The sequence below is a fragment of the Tupaia chinensis genome, unplaced genomic scaffold, assembly GCF_000334495.1.
Source record: "Tupaia chinensis unplaced genomic scaffold, TupChi_1.0 Scaffold000423_1, whole genome shotgun sequence".
In the NCBI taxonomy this organism is placed as follows: domain Eukaryota; kingdom Metazoa; phylum Chordata; class Mammalia; order Scandentia; family Tupaiidae; genus Tupaia; species Tupaia belangeri.
This window is the reverse complement of record NW_006159928.1, coordinates 6458460-6475792: the sequence shown is the minus strand read 5'-3', so window position 1 is coordinate 6475792 and position 17333 is coordinate 6458460. Positions and strand designations below refer to the sequence as shown.

Here is a 17333-nt window from a genome sequence, read left to right as displayed (position 1 = left end):
CCCTCTATGAGGATGGTCATACCACAATATTGTCTCCATTTCTTCATCCTTTCAGGATTTTGTACACACACATACACACATGCCTGGCATGTTTTTCAAGCTGCCATTTCCAGGACTCTGTGCAGTCATTCATGTAGGATCCAGCTCACATTGCCAGGCATGGACTTATTACTTTAAGGGTCTAAATAAAAAGACAAATTGTAGGAAATGATGGTTTCAGACATTGAAAAACAGGCGACACAAGGCACTGACTCCTGAAAGAGGTAAAACAAGTAAGGTGAGGTCTATGAATCCCCAGTTTATGTTCTGGAGGAGGTTTCTGGCCACATTACAGAGAGGGAAAAATCCAAAGTAGGCCCCAATATTTCTGAATTAAAGAGTTAAGAGTTCAGAATTTGGGTGGTCAAGGCAACAAGCATTTGAAGGACAGAGTGTTGGAGACCTTAGAGTTCTACAAAGGATAACTCTGTGTTTTTAGTTGAATAATGTTTAGTGCATGTGTATGAGAAAACTATACAAGGACAGAGAAAGAAAACAATTCATATGGGACAGTTCCTGGAACTCAGATGGGACCAGGCAAAATTTATATTTCCACTGGCCAAATTAAAAAGATACTTTAGTACATTACACATTGAGTAGAAGACAGAGAAGAATTTCACCTCAGTGTAGGGCCAAATTAGCCACAGACTGAGGGTAGTTCTAGTTTTCCTAACACTATAAAAGCAAGAAAAGAAAATTTATAGTGTTTGGCATCCAGTAAAAAATGACTGGACATCATGGATGAGGTTCACTGGTAGATTATACCAGTCATCCAGGGAGGAATTTGTACCAATTGTCTAAATCTCTTCTAGAAGATAGAATCAAAGAGAATACCTCCTAACTCTTTCTCTGGAGCCAGCATTATTCTTACATGAAAGCCAGATAAAGACATCATCTGGACAATTGCAAGGACTCTTGTCCTTTTCCATGGTGTCTAACACAGTCTTACACCCTCAATTGGCAATAGTGAGGGTCCCTACCTCTTCCCTACTTGAGTTATGTCAAAGGAGGCCTAGTATGGGCAGGACTGTTATCATTGCCCAGGCCTGTGGTGTCAGTGGAGGCCTCATGAGGAGTGGAAACAAATCACTCCTACCCATTGTTCCAGCGAGGTGTCAGCGAAGAGCTCATGGGGAGCCAGAACTCTTCCCCCTGTTTAGCATGGGTGTTATGAGTAGTCATCCCACATTGGGTGGCAATAGAAATGGAGTTGGGGATCTGAACTACCACTGCCACCTGACAGGAATTAGGTGACAATGCTACCCTTCTTTTGCCATAGTGATATTATTAAAAAATCCAGCTAAAATGAAAACTTGATATAAGATCCAGAGTCTTCTCATTCTAAAAATGTCAAAGTTTAGATAGAAAACTACTTGTTACTTTAAGAACCAGGAAGACCTAAAACAATGTAAAAGATACCACTGATAGATGTCAACACTGAGATGACAGAGATAACAAAATTATCTGACAAAATTTTTGGCAAGAATGCTCTAGTGAGCAATTATGCAGTTAAACTAAATAAGAAGATAGACTCAAACAAGAAATAGAAAGTATGAAGATCAACAAATTGGAAAATTTACCTTTTAAAAAAATTGCCAGAAAGTGCATGCACCTGAGAGACAGAGAATGAGATGAAGAGACAGAGAAGGAAAAAAATACCCCCCTAATGGAGCAGGGTCATGATGCAATTCCTTCTTTTTCCTGTTATGATTTGCGCACACACACACACACACACAACACACACACACACACACACACACACACAGTGTGTTTTGGAAGCCACCAGGGCCAGGATTTCAGATGATATGGTTGACCATGTAGGATTTGGCTCCCTTAACCCCTAGGCCATTGGGCTGTCCCAAAAGTGAAATTTTAAACTGAAGAATGCAATAACTGAAAGAAGAGAACTTCATTCGATTTACTCAGCGTAAATTTACTTGAAGATGGATAGCATTAGAAATTATCCAATCTGAACAAAGTAGACAAAATAGATTTCCAAAATAATTTTGGAATTGTAAGAAACAAATAGATTTCTCAGTGATTAGTGGGACATAACAAAAGATCTAAGATTTCTGTCCATAAAAGGAGAAAGAGGGCAGGGATAAAAGGATACTTGACAAAGTATTAGCTGAGAACTTTCTAAATTTGGTAAAGGTACAAACATACAAATTCAAGAAGCTGAACAAACCCTCAACAGGATAAATTCAAAGATATCCAACGCAAGAGATACCATAGTAAAAAAAAAAAAAAACCAAAAAAAACTACATAAAAATTTTGAAGAAAGCAAGAGAAATTATTTCTTATCTATCAAGGAACAATAGACAACTAGCAGATTTCTCATTAGAAACTGTAAAGGCCAGAAAGATGTGAGTACAACATTATCAAGTGCTGTAAGAAAAAAACTGACAACCTACGGTCTTTTATTCAGCAAAAATATCCTTCAGGAATGAAGAAGAAATCAAGATATTCCTAAATGGAAGAAAACTAAGAATTTAATTCATTGATATCTTCCTCTATCCCTCCCATTCTGCTTTTGAGCCAATCGATTGAACTTTTCTTTCAGTCATTGTGCTATTCATTTCTAAAATTTCCAGTTTTGGGCCAGTCGCATGGCCTAGTGATTTAGGACTATTATCTAAAAGAACATTTAAAAGAAGTTGTCTAGGGACCAGCAGGTGGTGTGTTGGCTGAGGTGTTAGACTCCTACCTGGCTGACTGCAGTTGGAGTTCTGAACCTGGTGGCTTGTGTGCATGTATGGTCTTCCTCTCTCAGCCTCTCCCTGGTGAATGTACATGCTCTGTGGCAAATTAAATAATAATAATAATTAATAAATCTAAATAATTCAAAAATAAGAGAGATAAGTTATCTAAACAGAAAAAGAAGGAAACTAAAAATATTAGGAAGGATAAAAGAACACAATAAGCAAAACTGTTGGCTTATACATTATAGCTTTGTGTCATGGATTTTCTAAATTTTGTTTTCTGGAAGCAGTAAAAATTACATTGCAGCTCTGATATGGTTCTAAATGTGTATAGGGGACATAATTCAGTCAATTGTAGTACAAATGACAGAAGGGAAAGGATTTGTAAGAGAGGGTAAAAGTTTTACAAATCAGACAAACTGGTAAAATAAAACTAATTGACTATGCTAAGTTATTTGTATATAAGGAAAGCCATTCAAGACATTATTGATAAATGGAATTCTAGAATATATTTGGGTAATCTACAGGAAAAACAGGGAAAAAGCTCCAAAACCAGAAGAAACAGGAAAAAAATGACAGATTTAGAATAACAATAATCATAATAAATGTAAATGGTCTAAATACGTGCATTGAAAGACAGTGATTTTGCAGAGTAGATTTAAAAACTCAATTATATGCTGTGTACTAGGAACTCCAAATATATAATAATGTAGGTAGTGTGTATATGGATAGAAAAATATTATGTAGTCATTAATAAAAACAGAAGTAGTTATGTTAATACCAGATAGACTTCAGAGCAAAGGAAAATACATTCCGTATGTGTGTGTGTCTGGAGAGAGAGAGATTATATGATAACAAACATGATCAATCCTCAAAGAAGACATAATACTAAATATATGTATACTGAACAGAGCTGCAAAACATGTGAAGCAAGAATCGATAGAACTAAAAAGAGAAATAGACAAATCTACATTTATGGTTGGTGACTTCATATCCCCACACCCCCAACAACAGAAAATTAGCAAGGATAGAGATGAACTCAACAACACCATCAACTAACAGGATCTAATAAACATTTATAAAACACCATACCCAACAAGAGCACTCAAACACATTTTAAAAAAATGCTCACTAGGATCAGCAGTTAGCGTAATGGCTATGTCGCTGGACTCCCATGTAGTCGACTGCGGTTCACATCCTGGACCCGGTGGCTTAAAACTCACACCGGTGCGTGTGCGTGCGTGCCCAAGATCCCAAGAGGAGAATGGAGGAGAAGGGATTGCGGTGTGGCCATCCCCCCTGGGGGGTGATTTCTCACTTTCTGTCTCTCTGTCTCTCTCTGTCTGTCTGGCGAGTGCACACGCCCTATAGTGGAAAACCTCTCCAAAAAAAAAAAAAAGCTCACTGAACATACCTGAGAGCATGTACTGGGTTATAAAAGAAATCACAACAAAATGAAATCATGCAGGATGAGTTCTCTGACCACAAAGAATCAAATTAGAAATTAACAAAAGAGTAACAGACAAATCTTCAAACACTAGAGAAAGAAATGAAATGAAACACTACATAATTTTAGTCAAGAGGAAAATTGAGTGAAAAAAAACATTTCAATGGGACTACATTTGAAAAAATACATTGACTCAAGTAAAACAGAAGTGCAACATATCAAAATTTTTACAACACAACTAAAGCAATCCTAAGAGGAAAGTTTATAGTACTAAACACATGCAATAGAAAAGAGGAAACTTGGGACCAGCAGTTGGCATAATGGCTATGTCGCTGGACTCCCATGTAGTCAACTGTAGTCTGAGTCCTGGACCAGGTGGCTTAAACTCATGCCAGATGTGTGTGCACATGTGCCCAAGATCCCAAGAGGAGAATGGAGGAGAAGGGATTGCGGCATGGCCATCCCCCATGGGGGGTGATTTCCTGCTTTCTGTCTCTCTGTCTCTGTCTTTCTGGTGAGCACACATGCCCTGTAGCAAAACCTCCAAAAAAGAGAGGAAATATATCATCAAATTAATTTTGAGTTTCTATCTCAAGAACCAAAAAGATTATCAAAATAAAAACAAAGCCAATAGGATAGAAATAATAAAATTAAGAGCAGAAATCAATGAAATTGAAAGCAGAAAAAAAAATAGAGAAAAACAGTGAAACAAATATTTGGATAACTGAAAAGATTAATAAAATTGACAAACTTCTGGCAAGACTGACCAAAAAGCAAGATACAAATCACTTATATCAGGAATGAAATGGAATATCACTCATGGCCTTGCAGGAATTGAAAGGGTAATAAGATAATCTCATGATAACTTTATCCAGATAAATTTGAGAATTTACATAAAATGGATCAAGGCACAGACTACCATAATTCACCTAATATGAATAAGTAATTTGAATAGGCCCATAACTATGAAGGAAATTCAATTTATAACTTAAACACTTCCCAAAAGAATATTTTGACCAACAAATTTAGTTTAAAAAAGAGATAAGACCACTTTAGTACAGTATCTTCTTAAAAATGCAAGAGGGATGTTACCATTGAGGGAAACTGGAACAAGGGTACATAGCAACCCTCACTGTTATTTATTTATTTATTTGTTTGTTTATTTATTTATTTACAAAACGTTGCATTCAAACCCACGGTTATCTGAACAGTTTTTAAAAATCTAATTTAAAAAGAAGTCAAGAACCATTCTGGGCCTAGTGGGTAAGGAAGCCAAATCCCAGAGGGCTAACTGTGGTTCAAATCCTGGACCTGGTGGCTTAAAAACCCTTCAGGTGTCACATGTGCATGTTCACCCAAAATCCTTACATGGTAGAGAAATAAAGGAGCATTGGAGGGGATGCTTTCTTTGTGTGTACCCCCTCCACCCTCTCTTTCTCTGTCAGGTGAGCTTACTTGCCTTTTGGCAATTAGAAAGAAAGAAAATAGAAACCATTTTGTACAGAAGAACAAAGAATGGCAATAGGCTTCAAGCCAGAAGAAAGTATATTGCTAGAGCAGTATCTTAGAAATATTGAAAGAAAAAAGAAATGCAGGCAGTTTGTTTCCAGAGCCTATTCTCTTACCCATTTCTCTATGCTGCATCATAAAGGTAATACAATATAAAAGATGGATGGAACAATTAGTTGTATTATCAGTGATTTTCCTTTGTGTGCTTTGGTGAATTGGAATGGTGCTGTTTCATTCTTTGAAAAGGAAATCTAGGGACCAGCAGTTAGCGTAATGGCTATGTCGCTGAACTCCCATGTAGTCAACTGCGGTTCAAGTCCCATACCTGGTGGCTTAAATTCATGCCCGGTGCGTGTGCATGCGTGCCCAAGATCCCGAGAGGAGAATGGAGGAGAAGGGATTGTGGCGTGGCCATCCCCCCTGGGGGGTGATTTCTTGCTTTCTGTTTCTCTGTCTCTCTCTATGTCTTTCTGACGAGTGCATGCACCCTATAGCAAAAACTTCTCAAAAAAAAAAAATAAAGAAAGAAAGAAAGAAAAAAAGAAAAGGAAATCTACTACTCTTCCAGGTTCCTGATCAGTTTCCTTTTCTTTATTTCAAGAACTTTATGAAAAGTAAGTTTATATTCTACAAGAGAATAAAGTAAATGTAGAGACAGTGTAGGCAGAGGTGGACATGTCATAGAAGAGAAATTCAAACAAACTCCTTTGGAAATTTAGAGGAAGAATAGAAAGCATAAATAGTTGAACACATCAAGGAAGAAGGCATGCAAATCTTACTGGGAGTGGAGGAAAAGGAAAGAGCTTGAGGCTCCATTTATCTGATCTGTACTCAGATGAATGGGACAAAAGTGGTGTCAAGGCAGTGATTGAGTATAAGCTCCTTGACAGTCGAGGTTCTGTATGTGTGTGCTGTTCTGCTAAGTTGTATACGTCCCTAAACTGTGCAAGATACATAGTAAGTACTCAGTAAATAGTTGTAGAAATGAATAAATGAATAGAGAAATTGATCATTGAGGATTTGGTAGGAGTAATCTTATAGCTCTGCTTGCAGATTTGTAAGCATGGACTCTAATCCTGACTGCTTTTAACTAGTTATCATCTATTCCCATGTTTTTAGCTATCACACAGATGCTTCCCAAAACTAGTCTCCAATAATATAAGAAATATGCTGATCAAGAACATAGCTGCATGACCCTGTGTGTAAAATTAGTACTACAAGAAGAATTAGTGTTACTATTGATTTTGCAAATACTAGGTAAAGGATACCATTGCTTAAACCTAAGTTACACGTTAACTCCTGACCTAGGTGAGCTGCTACACTGCTAACCTAGCACATTAAAATAGTATTTGCATTACTTCATGCAAAGGCTAAATATTAGTATCTTAAAGATCATCCAGCTCAAGCCATTCGTTTAACTGAGGCCAGAGTGAAACTGAATTGTACGAAATCATATAGCTAGGTGAGAGAGAAAAAGGAGGAAATAAAGGGTAGTCAAAGACCAAACCTAAGAATAATGGTGATATGGGAAGTATAGGAGGAAAAAACAGGGGAGAGAGACACTAATTAATAGAACTTTTGAGGGCTTATCCCTGAATACTGCAGAGGCCTTCAGTGATAGATTTATTTTCTGGAAATAAAATTTGATGACTGGATAGCTCTTCCTATATTTTATTGACTTTAACTCAGCATGTCCAAAAGCAGATTGAAGTCACTACATGTTAGACTGAAAAGAATCTCAGGGTGCCTCCATTTTAATCTCCTGTTTCATAGATGAGGAAATGGATCCTGCCTTGGAGTGAAGTTTCACACTTCTCAGATGCATTAATAGCTCTGTGAGCAGTTATCTCATGGGCCATTTTTATTGAGGTTACAGAGCATTCCTTTAGGGTCCTTTTGGCTTAGAGTGAGTGAGCCTTAGAAGTTCATCCTGGCTACAAATGGTCCTTTACTTAAGTTGACTCATATGAAGAAATCCAATATATGAAAAGAGACCAAAGAGAGGAGCTGGTGGTTGACAGCAGATTTGGTCATGATGATGGTGGTTGGAAATATGTAGCTGGGGAGATAGGGAAAGCGAAGCAGTGAGTTCTGCTCCGATTACTTAGCCCCCTAATCCTTGGAGACAAGGAGCTACTTAGCCCCCTAATCCTTGGAGACAAGGAGCCTCTGAAGTGCCTCAGTTTGAAACCCACTGATTTGGAGGCCTGTGGAGTCCTGCAGTGATACTTGGCATAAATGAGAAGATTATTGGTCTCCTCTCTACAGATTTCCCAGTGATTTTAACACCTTCCCCGGAGTAATGGTTTTCCGTTCTCTCTTGGATCCGATAACTAAGCCATCATTACAACTAAGACTTTAATAAACTCCCCACCATCATTTAAAAACACTTATCAATCACATTTGTATTTATTTACACAGACAAACGGCTTTTGTGTGAATTAAGTTGCCTTGAAATAGGTAACTTTATTTGTATAGACGTAGCCCAAGAATTACTGTCATCTGAAGAAAGTTTAGCGGTAGCCAGCATATTGGTCTTACATGAACCCCTATAATCTTCTGATGAGTTTAAAAATACTTGATATGTTTTAAATAATTATGTTTATAGGATATTATTTATAATTTCGAATTTCAGTCAGCAACTGATTAAGTCCTTGTGCCACACACCATGGGGAAATGGAAAAAGGACAAAGTCTTTGCCCTCATATTTGAGTCTTGCTGAGTACAGAATGAAGAACGTGACATTTTAGATTTTTCCTTTTTTATTTCATCTCACCACCTGAGCTTACATATTGTGCAATTTTTAGTTTTAATTTACCGACTTGTAAAGCATGTCCATGACTGAAAATTCAGTAATTTAAAGCTTGTACACTTTCTTTCAAATTATTATCAGGTTGCAAGACTGGAGAAAGATAAAGAAGAACTACATAATCAGATGCTTAGTGTTGATCCCACAAGAGACAGCAAACGAGTGGAGCAACTTATGCGAGAAAAAGTCCATTTGTGTCAGAAATTAAAAGGTTTAGAGGCCGAAGTAGCAGAATTAAGAGCTGAAAAAGAGAATTCTGGTGCTCAGGTAGAAAATGTCCAAAGAATACAGGTGCGGCAGTTGGCTGAGATGCAGGCTACGATGAGATCCCTGGAGGTAAGGTTTTAATTGCTTCCCGGTAGAGTATGGCATACTTTTTAAAAGTATAGTTGACAAGCCTTTGATTTCTAGAGCATAAACGTATGCTCACAAGTCTAATGCTGACGCATTTGTGGAATCCCAAGAGTGTGTATTCTTTTTGTAAAGAAGAACGCTATTGATTCATAAGCAATAGCTATGCTATACTACATTTACAAAGAATATTTATTCTTTGGGAGTCCAATATGAGATGATTTAACTCTTATGATGCCATAGGATAGAAAATGCAATTTTTTTTTTAATTGAGTTTCTGAAGACTAAAGTTACCTCAAACCAGAAAAAAATAATTTCTTCCCAGATAATATATCTTTTAAACTGGGACTTAAGGTCGTAAAATTCAAAGTCCTATTTGAACAGAGGTTTACCAATATATTTTATGACAGCTTCTTGCCAGCACGATAAAATTCAGCTTAGCTACTAATGCATGCAAGCCTTTACTGAATTATTTTCCTGAATTATTTCAATAGAAAAAGATAAGCATTGGCAAAGCCAGCCTGGTATTCCTGGAGGTATTACCTCATGAAAATTCATGGCTTCCATCTTAATCACATATGCTTTCTCCTTCCCCTAGGTCTTAGTGCTAAACATGTACCAAATATACTGGGTCAGTTGTGGGTTTTGTGCAGTTTAAAGTGTTTTATTTTTATTTTTTTTCTTCCCCTTCAGAATAGTTGTGAAATGATTTGGGCTGGGGTGAAATTAGTGGTTACCTAGTTTGTAGTTAAAAATCTAGTGTCCATAGCTGACTTTGTAGCATAATGGCAATGTACTCTTCAGGAGAAGCCAGATCCCAAATGGTGCCTGTGGCTCAAATTCCCAGCCTGGTCAGTCTCAAACATACCAGGTGCATGCATGAGTGTCTAAGATCTGATGGGTTGGAGGACTGGACAAAGGGGATTGCACTGTGGCCAGAGCCTGTGAAGAGTGTGCATCTCTCTCTAATACATGTGCACGCTATCACAATTAAAGAAAGAATATCCAATATCCAGATATAAAATGGTGATTTCCCTCCCCTCTCCCATTAGCAAGCTGGTCCAAAAAGTTCACTTAAATGTTTTAAAGAGTAGAAGTCACCTTTTTTTATTTTCCAGATGAAACTTCTGTCCACATTTGCTAGTTTCCTGAATTAAAGTTGTCAGTGTCATGGGACCTTAGACATGAGGCAGTTCAGTGAGACAGTTTATGATGCTATCTTTCCTTCCTTGGTATGTTTATACTGTGACAGAATAAGGGGATGATTACATTTGAATGTAATGTATGGTCCTTTTGAGAAACTTCATCAAGGTTGCTTATTTTCAGGGTAAGTTGAATGATGACAAAAGATGGGTGTTCATTTGTGACATATTCAGAAGATCCTATATTTAATTTTATCGTTTGTCAGATGAAATGAAAATAAGCACGTGACTGCAAGCATTTCTTTCTTTTTCGACTTTCTTGGCTATTATTGTGCCTAGAGAGTATCCTTTGTATGATATATGTTGATCATTTGTTATTTATAAATATATGTATACACAAACACACACACACACACACACACACACTTTCTTTTTTAATTGCCAGAGGAGACATTCACCCCCAGACAGGGAGGGAGAGAGGAAGTACCCTTCATGGGGTGTGGTCATGCTGCAGTCCCTTCTCCTCCATTTCTCCATCCTATTGAGATTTTTGAGGACACACACATACACGTGCCTGGCACATGTTTAAAGCCTCCAGACCCAGGCTTCCAGCCATGGTGGCCATGTAGGATCCAGCTCCTTTAAGCAGTAGGCTATGGGGTTGGCCCTGGTTATGTTTTTCTTAATTGTTGAATAAACTCCTTGTATTTAAGATTTGTAGGAAATGAAATATTATAAAACTGAAGCTTATCCTTTCAGTGCCAAAATGTTTTCATTTTAAACATTTCATTTTATTTTTAGTAGAAATGTTTTTAAAGCCTTTACTTTCCCCACTTCATTAAAGAGTATTAGAATTATCAACCAGAATTTTCTTGACAACTTGTAGACTTTATTAGGAATCTTAATTATGTTATGAAGTGAAGGTTTTTTTTTTTTTTGCTCATTTTTAAAAAGGGCTCCAGATTGACTAAGAATTTTGAATTCTTCTTTTTCTCTCTCTTTTTTTAATGGACCTGTAATTGATTTAGGTTTTCAATTTTCACTTCTTACTACTAGCAATGATCCCTCTCTTGTACCTCCTAATATACTTTTTTATATTTACTGTGGACTGGAAACCCCCAAAAATGTTTGTTTGAATTATGTCAGCATTGAGTTAATAGATATCAAGTGAAAGCCTTATGTACTTTCTCTCATAAGAAAAGTGTATGAGGTCTATTTTCTTGGTAGCTGTTGCTATGTCTAGATACCTTTGTTGCATGTTTATTGGAGCAAATACCTTTCATTTGAATTCTATCAATGAGTTTTAAAAAACTCTTGTTACTTTGACATATGTTGATGTTGAGATTTTGAATAATTTTTATATGATGATACAGGTATTTTAAATAAGGCTTATTTTAGTTTGGTATAATTGTGAAAATAATTATGAAAAATTCATAAATCATATAACAATAAAAAAAATTACAAAATTTTTTTTTTAACACAAGGCTGAAAAACAGTCAGTTAAACTACAGGCCGAACACTTGGAAAAAGAACTACAGTCAAACAGTGAACAAAATACTGTTTTAATCAGTAAATTGCATAAAGCTGAACGAGAAATAAATACATTGACCAGTAAAGTAAGTTGTCTTATGCTTCTTTTTCATTTTTTAGAATGCTTGTTACTGTGTAATGATAAAGAAATTTTGTTTTAGTAGTTTAATTTTCTATGTTGAAATCCTGGTTAATCCTATCATTCTACTTTCCAATAAATAAATACATTGACCAATGAAATAAGTCATCTTATGTTTCTACTTAATTCCTTTTTTAAAAAAGAATTATCTTATTTAATTTGATTTATTATTGTTATTTTTAAAATTTGAGCAGAGAGAGAGAGAGATAGAGGGAAAGTGAGAAAGGAAGCTGCCAGGTCTAGGACTTGAACTGCAGTCAGCCATATGGGAGTCCAGTGTCTTAACTACCATGCAACCTGCCAGTCCCTCTACCTAATCCTTTAGACAAAGACATTTTGTTTAAATATTACGTTGTAGGAAAAGTCATGGCACATTTTTGCATAGAAAAAAATACATCATGACTTTTCCAATAACCCAATCATTAGTTCTATATTTTGAAGTCTTTTTATCCTATGATTGTATGTTTCAAATAGATGAAGAACCTGAGTAAATCTTACCTCTTTCACTTTGACACCTGAAACCAAGCCATGATCTCGCTAGGCTCAAATTTTATGATAACTTCCTAAGTGGTCATTTTGCTCTCTCCCCATTCAGAATTCTGTCTGATCTGACTCCTAGAAACTTCCCATAGCCATCGCCATCCATGGTGTGTTTCTCAATTTTTTGCTTGAATTTCTGTTCTTACAGATTAGGTTTTTTTTTTTTTTTTTTTGGAGAGGTTTTTGATATAGGGTGTGTGCGCTCGCCAGACAGAGAGAGACAGAGACAGAAAGCGAGAAATCACCCCCAAGGGAGCACGGACATGCTGCAATCCCTTCTCCTCCATTCTCCTCTTAGGATCTTGGGCACACATGCACACGAGCCCGGTGTGAGTTTTAAGCCACCGGGTCCAGGATGCGAACCGCGGTCGACTACATGGGACTCCAGCGACATAGCCATTACGCTAACTGCTGGTGGTTTTTATAGTCAGCGTCTCACTTACTTTAGTAGACATGGTTAATGCTCAAAAGAATAAGTGAAATTAGACTAATTAGTTCCCCCCCCCCTAAGGTTTTTGCCTTAGGGTGTGTGTGCTTGCTGTAGAGAGACAGAGAAAGACAATGAGAGGGAAAGTGAGAAATTATCCCCCTGGGGGGTTGGGCGGGGATGGCCACACCACAGTCCCTTCTGCATTTTCCTCCTGAGATTTTGAGTTCACACTCCTGGTATGATTTCCAGCTACCAGGTCCAAAACTAGAACCACAGTCGAACTCATGGGAATCCAGAGCCATTATCACTGTGACACCTATTATCTTCCCAATTCAATTTTATTTTTTTAAGGTTTTTGCCGTAGGGCGCGTGTACTCACGAGGGAGAGACAGAGAGGAAATGTCAGCATCACCCCCACTCCCCAGGGGGGATAGTCATGCCACAATTCCTTCTTCATTTTCATCTCAGGATTCTGAGCATGCACACACACACACACGCCTGGCATGATTTTCAAGTCACCAGGTTTGGAACTTGAACCATTAATGGCCATGTGGGAGTCCAGCACCTTAAACACCATGCCAGCTGCTGGCCACTGGATACTTAGATTTTTAATTGTTGAAATATTTTAGTTTTGGGACCAGCAGATGGTGTAATGTTTACGTCACTGGGACTCCCTTGTAGTTGACCGCAGTTTGAGTCCTGGACGCACTGGCTTAAAACTCATGCCAGGCATATGTGCAAGTGTGCCCAAAATCCCAAGAGGAGAATGAACATGAGACTGTGGCATGGCCATACCCCCCAGGGGGTAATTTCTTGCTTTCTGTTTCTCTCTCTGGTGAGTGCACATGCTCTATAGTAAAAAATCTCTCTTAAAAACAAGACAAAAAAAATTTAGTTTCTATTATATAGGCTGAAATTCATATATATTTAAAAATTAGAAACTATCATCTTACAGCAGGTAATAAAGTACAGTGGAGAAATTTGTGGGCTTTGAATCAGGTGAATAGTTTTGTATCTTGGCTCATTCACCTAACTCACCACCTATGTGACTTCTGGTTTGCTTAACTGTTTTTTTTTTTTTTTTTTTTAGAGATTTTTGCTATAGGGCACTTGTGATGGCCAGAGAGACAGAAAGCGAGAAATCACCTTCCCCACCCCACCCCCAAGGAGGATGGCCAGCCAGTCTCTTCTTCTCCATTCTTTTCTCAGGATCTTGGGCATGCATGCACACACACCCGGCATGTGTTTTAAGTCACCGGGTTTGGGATTTGGACTGCGGTCGACTATGTGGGAATTCAGTGACGTAACCATTATTACATCTGCTGGCCCCTGATTTGCTTAACTTTTAAATGGGGGTAGTATCTCTGTTACTAGATTTTTGTGAGGATTAAAGATAGAATTTGACACAATAAATAGTGATCAGTGATGAAGATGATAATAGTAATGGTTATACAAGTGATACCCTTAAATAAGACAATAATTTAACATAAAGAATACAGAACTTTGAGCCTTTTGACTAATTCTGTTCCTGACTGTATCAATAATTATATCTGTAACTTTAGATAAGTTCCTTTATATCATTGAGAGCTAGTTTGTAGGTGAAATGAAGTATTGTTTAAGCTAATCTCTAAGAACCCTTTTAGCCTACTAGAAAATAAATAAATTTGATTGCTTCTGATTAACCTAAGTAGAGTGTTTATACATTCAACAGACACATATTGAATGCCTACAAGGATATAGTACACACACACAGATATAAAACACAAGGAAGCAAATTCAGAGTATGGGAGTCATCTCATACTTTTCTTCCAATTTGGGTATAAATTATTTTGTTTTGTCATGTAATACTGAGCACTCAGTTTTTACAGCACATTTTTCTGGACCTAAGTAGCCAGACTAGAGTATTGGAATAACTACAACCATAGATGTAGCAACAGGACATGGGATATACTGGGCTTCTGCTCTGACTTCTTTTGGGGGTTGGGCAATCGCCAGGTACTTTTGTAGCATGTTTTATGTGAGTGCTCTGGCTCACCTGTGTGCTGACCCTGATTTCTTACTGTTGTTTTTCCTGTGTATATACTAGGGGACTTTCAAAAATTTAGGGGAAAGTGGAACTAAAATATGAATTGATTTTTGAAATGTATGTACAGTTTTTCCATTGTATGTGTGTTTTCCATGAATTTTTTTGAGGACACCCCCTCCCCTTCTGTCTTGCTCTTTCCTTTTAGTGTTGAAGCTGTGCTGAAAGAAGAATTTAATATAGTATTATTTATTTCCTTGTGCTTGCCTGTCTTTTTTAAGGGCATACTTGCATTATCTTGCATAAAAATGGAGTAATAAAGACCATCCTTCAACTTTAGACAAACCAAGTTACATCTCAACCCTTGTGTGTAAAAAGACTCTATTGGAAGAATAAATTTTAAAATAATAATTTCAAATATGATTCAGTTTTCTATGCAACTGGAAAAAAATTTTTTTTTTTTTTTGGAGAGGTTTTTGCTATAGGGCGTGTGCGCTCGCCAGAAAGACAGAGAGATAGAAAGCGAGAAATCACCCCCCAGGGGGGATGGCCACGCCACAATCTCTTCTCCATTCTCCTCTTGGGATCTTGGGCACACACGCACACGCGCCCAGCGTGAGTTTTAAGCCACCGGGTCCGGGACGCGAATCACGGTCGACTACGTGGGAGTCCAGCGACATAGCCATTACACTAACTGCTGGTCCCTGCAACTTGAAATTTTCATCAACATTTTGCAGTTCTAGCAAATGGTTGTTTGCAATGCAAAGGAACACCTGGGACATGTTTGTGTAAGTTATTCAAATTTATAAACGTTTGTTAGGTTTTAGAAGTAAGTTATGTCAGTATGACTCTTGATGTCAGATTAAAAGGTGGCCAGAAAATGATTACCTTAATGGTATTTCACATTCAATGAGGTAAATTCTTCTAGTTACCTCATGAGATTTTTTTGATCTTTAGAACTCCAATGAAAAATAGTTTTAAAGGAGCCATCCCATAGTTATTCGTATTAGCTAAGTTAATGGAATCCTACCATCTCAGAACTTTGACATTAATCAGAAATTTAAAGTACTGTCTTTTTGGCAGTTGAATCTGGAGCTTCTTGAGTAATGCATGCTTTTTCAACTATTTTTCTTTTTCTTGCTCATATATGTTGTTTTCTGGTATTTTTTTTGTGGTTATGTGTACTTTAATAGATTCTGAACCCCTGTGAAATGCCTTGTATTGCCATTTTTGACATTCATTAAAAGCTTTGTTAGTAGTAATCTTCAAATACTTGCTGTGACAAAAGCATGATGTAAATCTCTGAATATTTCCTCTTGCTATGTCAGAGTATAAAACAAATTTATAATGTAATTGCCAGAATCTACATGAAAAATATTTTGTGAAGAATAGAATGGCTCAGCCTTAGAGGACCTTCAGGAGACCATGAATTTCTTGAAATTTTATACATTTTTTAAGAAAGGAATTATTTATTTTATTTGTAATACATTCAATCACATTATTATTTGGCTTACAAGATGGATATTTCAACAGGTGAGCATTTCTCCCTAGTACAGTTGATACAACTACAAAATATCTTCAACAGATAATACCACATTTCTTTGTGCCATTAATGCTTCGCCTCCTTATTTCTCTTCTAATTGTCCTTCCTCAGACCCTCCTCCTTCACACTCAATATATCTGGTATTTACATCTATTAACTATGTTTCTATATGCTTTAGTCAATTAGTTTCAATCACAGAGTGCGGACACTCGGTATATATTAAGTGGGGACATGCAATGCCTCTCCTTCATAGCCTGGCTTGCTTCACTCAGCAGTAAATCTTCCATATTCATCCACTTTCTGTCAAAAGCCAAGGTTTTTTTTTATGGCTAAATAGTATTCCATTGAGTATATGTGCCACAGTTTTTCTATCCATTCATCTGTTTGTAGGCATTTGGGTTGTTTCTATGAGTTAGCAATTGTGAATAATGTAGTAATAAACAGCTATGTGCAAGCACATTTCCGATTAAGTATTCCTCTGTACTTTGGGTAGATACCAAGGCGTGGGATTGCTGGATTATATGGTAGTTTTATCCCTAAGTATCTTATACTTTTTGTGGCTATGGTAAATGGAATAACTTTATTGTTCATATATAGAAATGCTATAAATATCTGTATATTGATTTTATATCCTGCAACTTAACTGTACTCGTGTATTACTTCCAGAAATTTTTTCATGGAAACCACTGGATCTTCTATATATTCAATCATATCATCTACGAATAGAGAGTTTCACCTCTTTTTTTTTCCTATTTGCATGACTTTTATTTTTTCCTCTTTTCTGATTGGCTTGGCGAGGACTTCCACTACTATATTGAAAAGGAATGGAGAAAGTGGGCATCTTTGTCTTATACCCATTTGTAGTGGGAAAGCTTTCAGCTTTTCTCCATTGAGGATGATATTCACTATGGGTTTTTCATATATAGCTTTTATTGTGTTGAGAAATGACCCTTCTATGCCTATTTTGCTGAAAGTCTTGATCATGAAGCAATGTTGTGTCTTATCAAATATTTTCTCTGCATCAATTGATATGACCATATGGTTTTTATCTTTCTTCCTGTTAATATGGTGTATTACATTTATGGGTTTGCATATGTTGAACCAACCTTGCATTCCTGGAATAAAGCCT

The 17333-nt window shown here is 37.0% G+C and overlaps 1 protein-coding gene across 1 annotated transcript in view; it reads left to right on the top strand.

The window, feature by feature from the left end:
* LOC102483267 (centrosomal protein of 83 kDa) overlaps positions 1-17333 on the top strand; it is an 84101-nt gene that overhangs the window by 60270 nt on the left and 6498 nt on the right. The window contains exons 6-7 of the mRNA XM_027774340.1: positions 8591-8842; positions 11484-11615. Coding sequence (XP_027630141.1) covers positions 8591-8842; positions 11484-11615 — 384 coding nt within the window. The remainder of the gene's footprint in view (positions 1-8590; positions 8843-11483; positions 11616-17333) is intronic.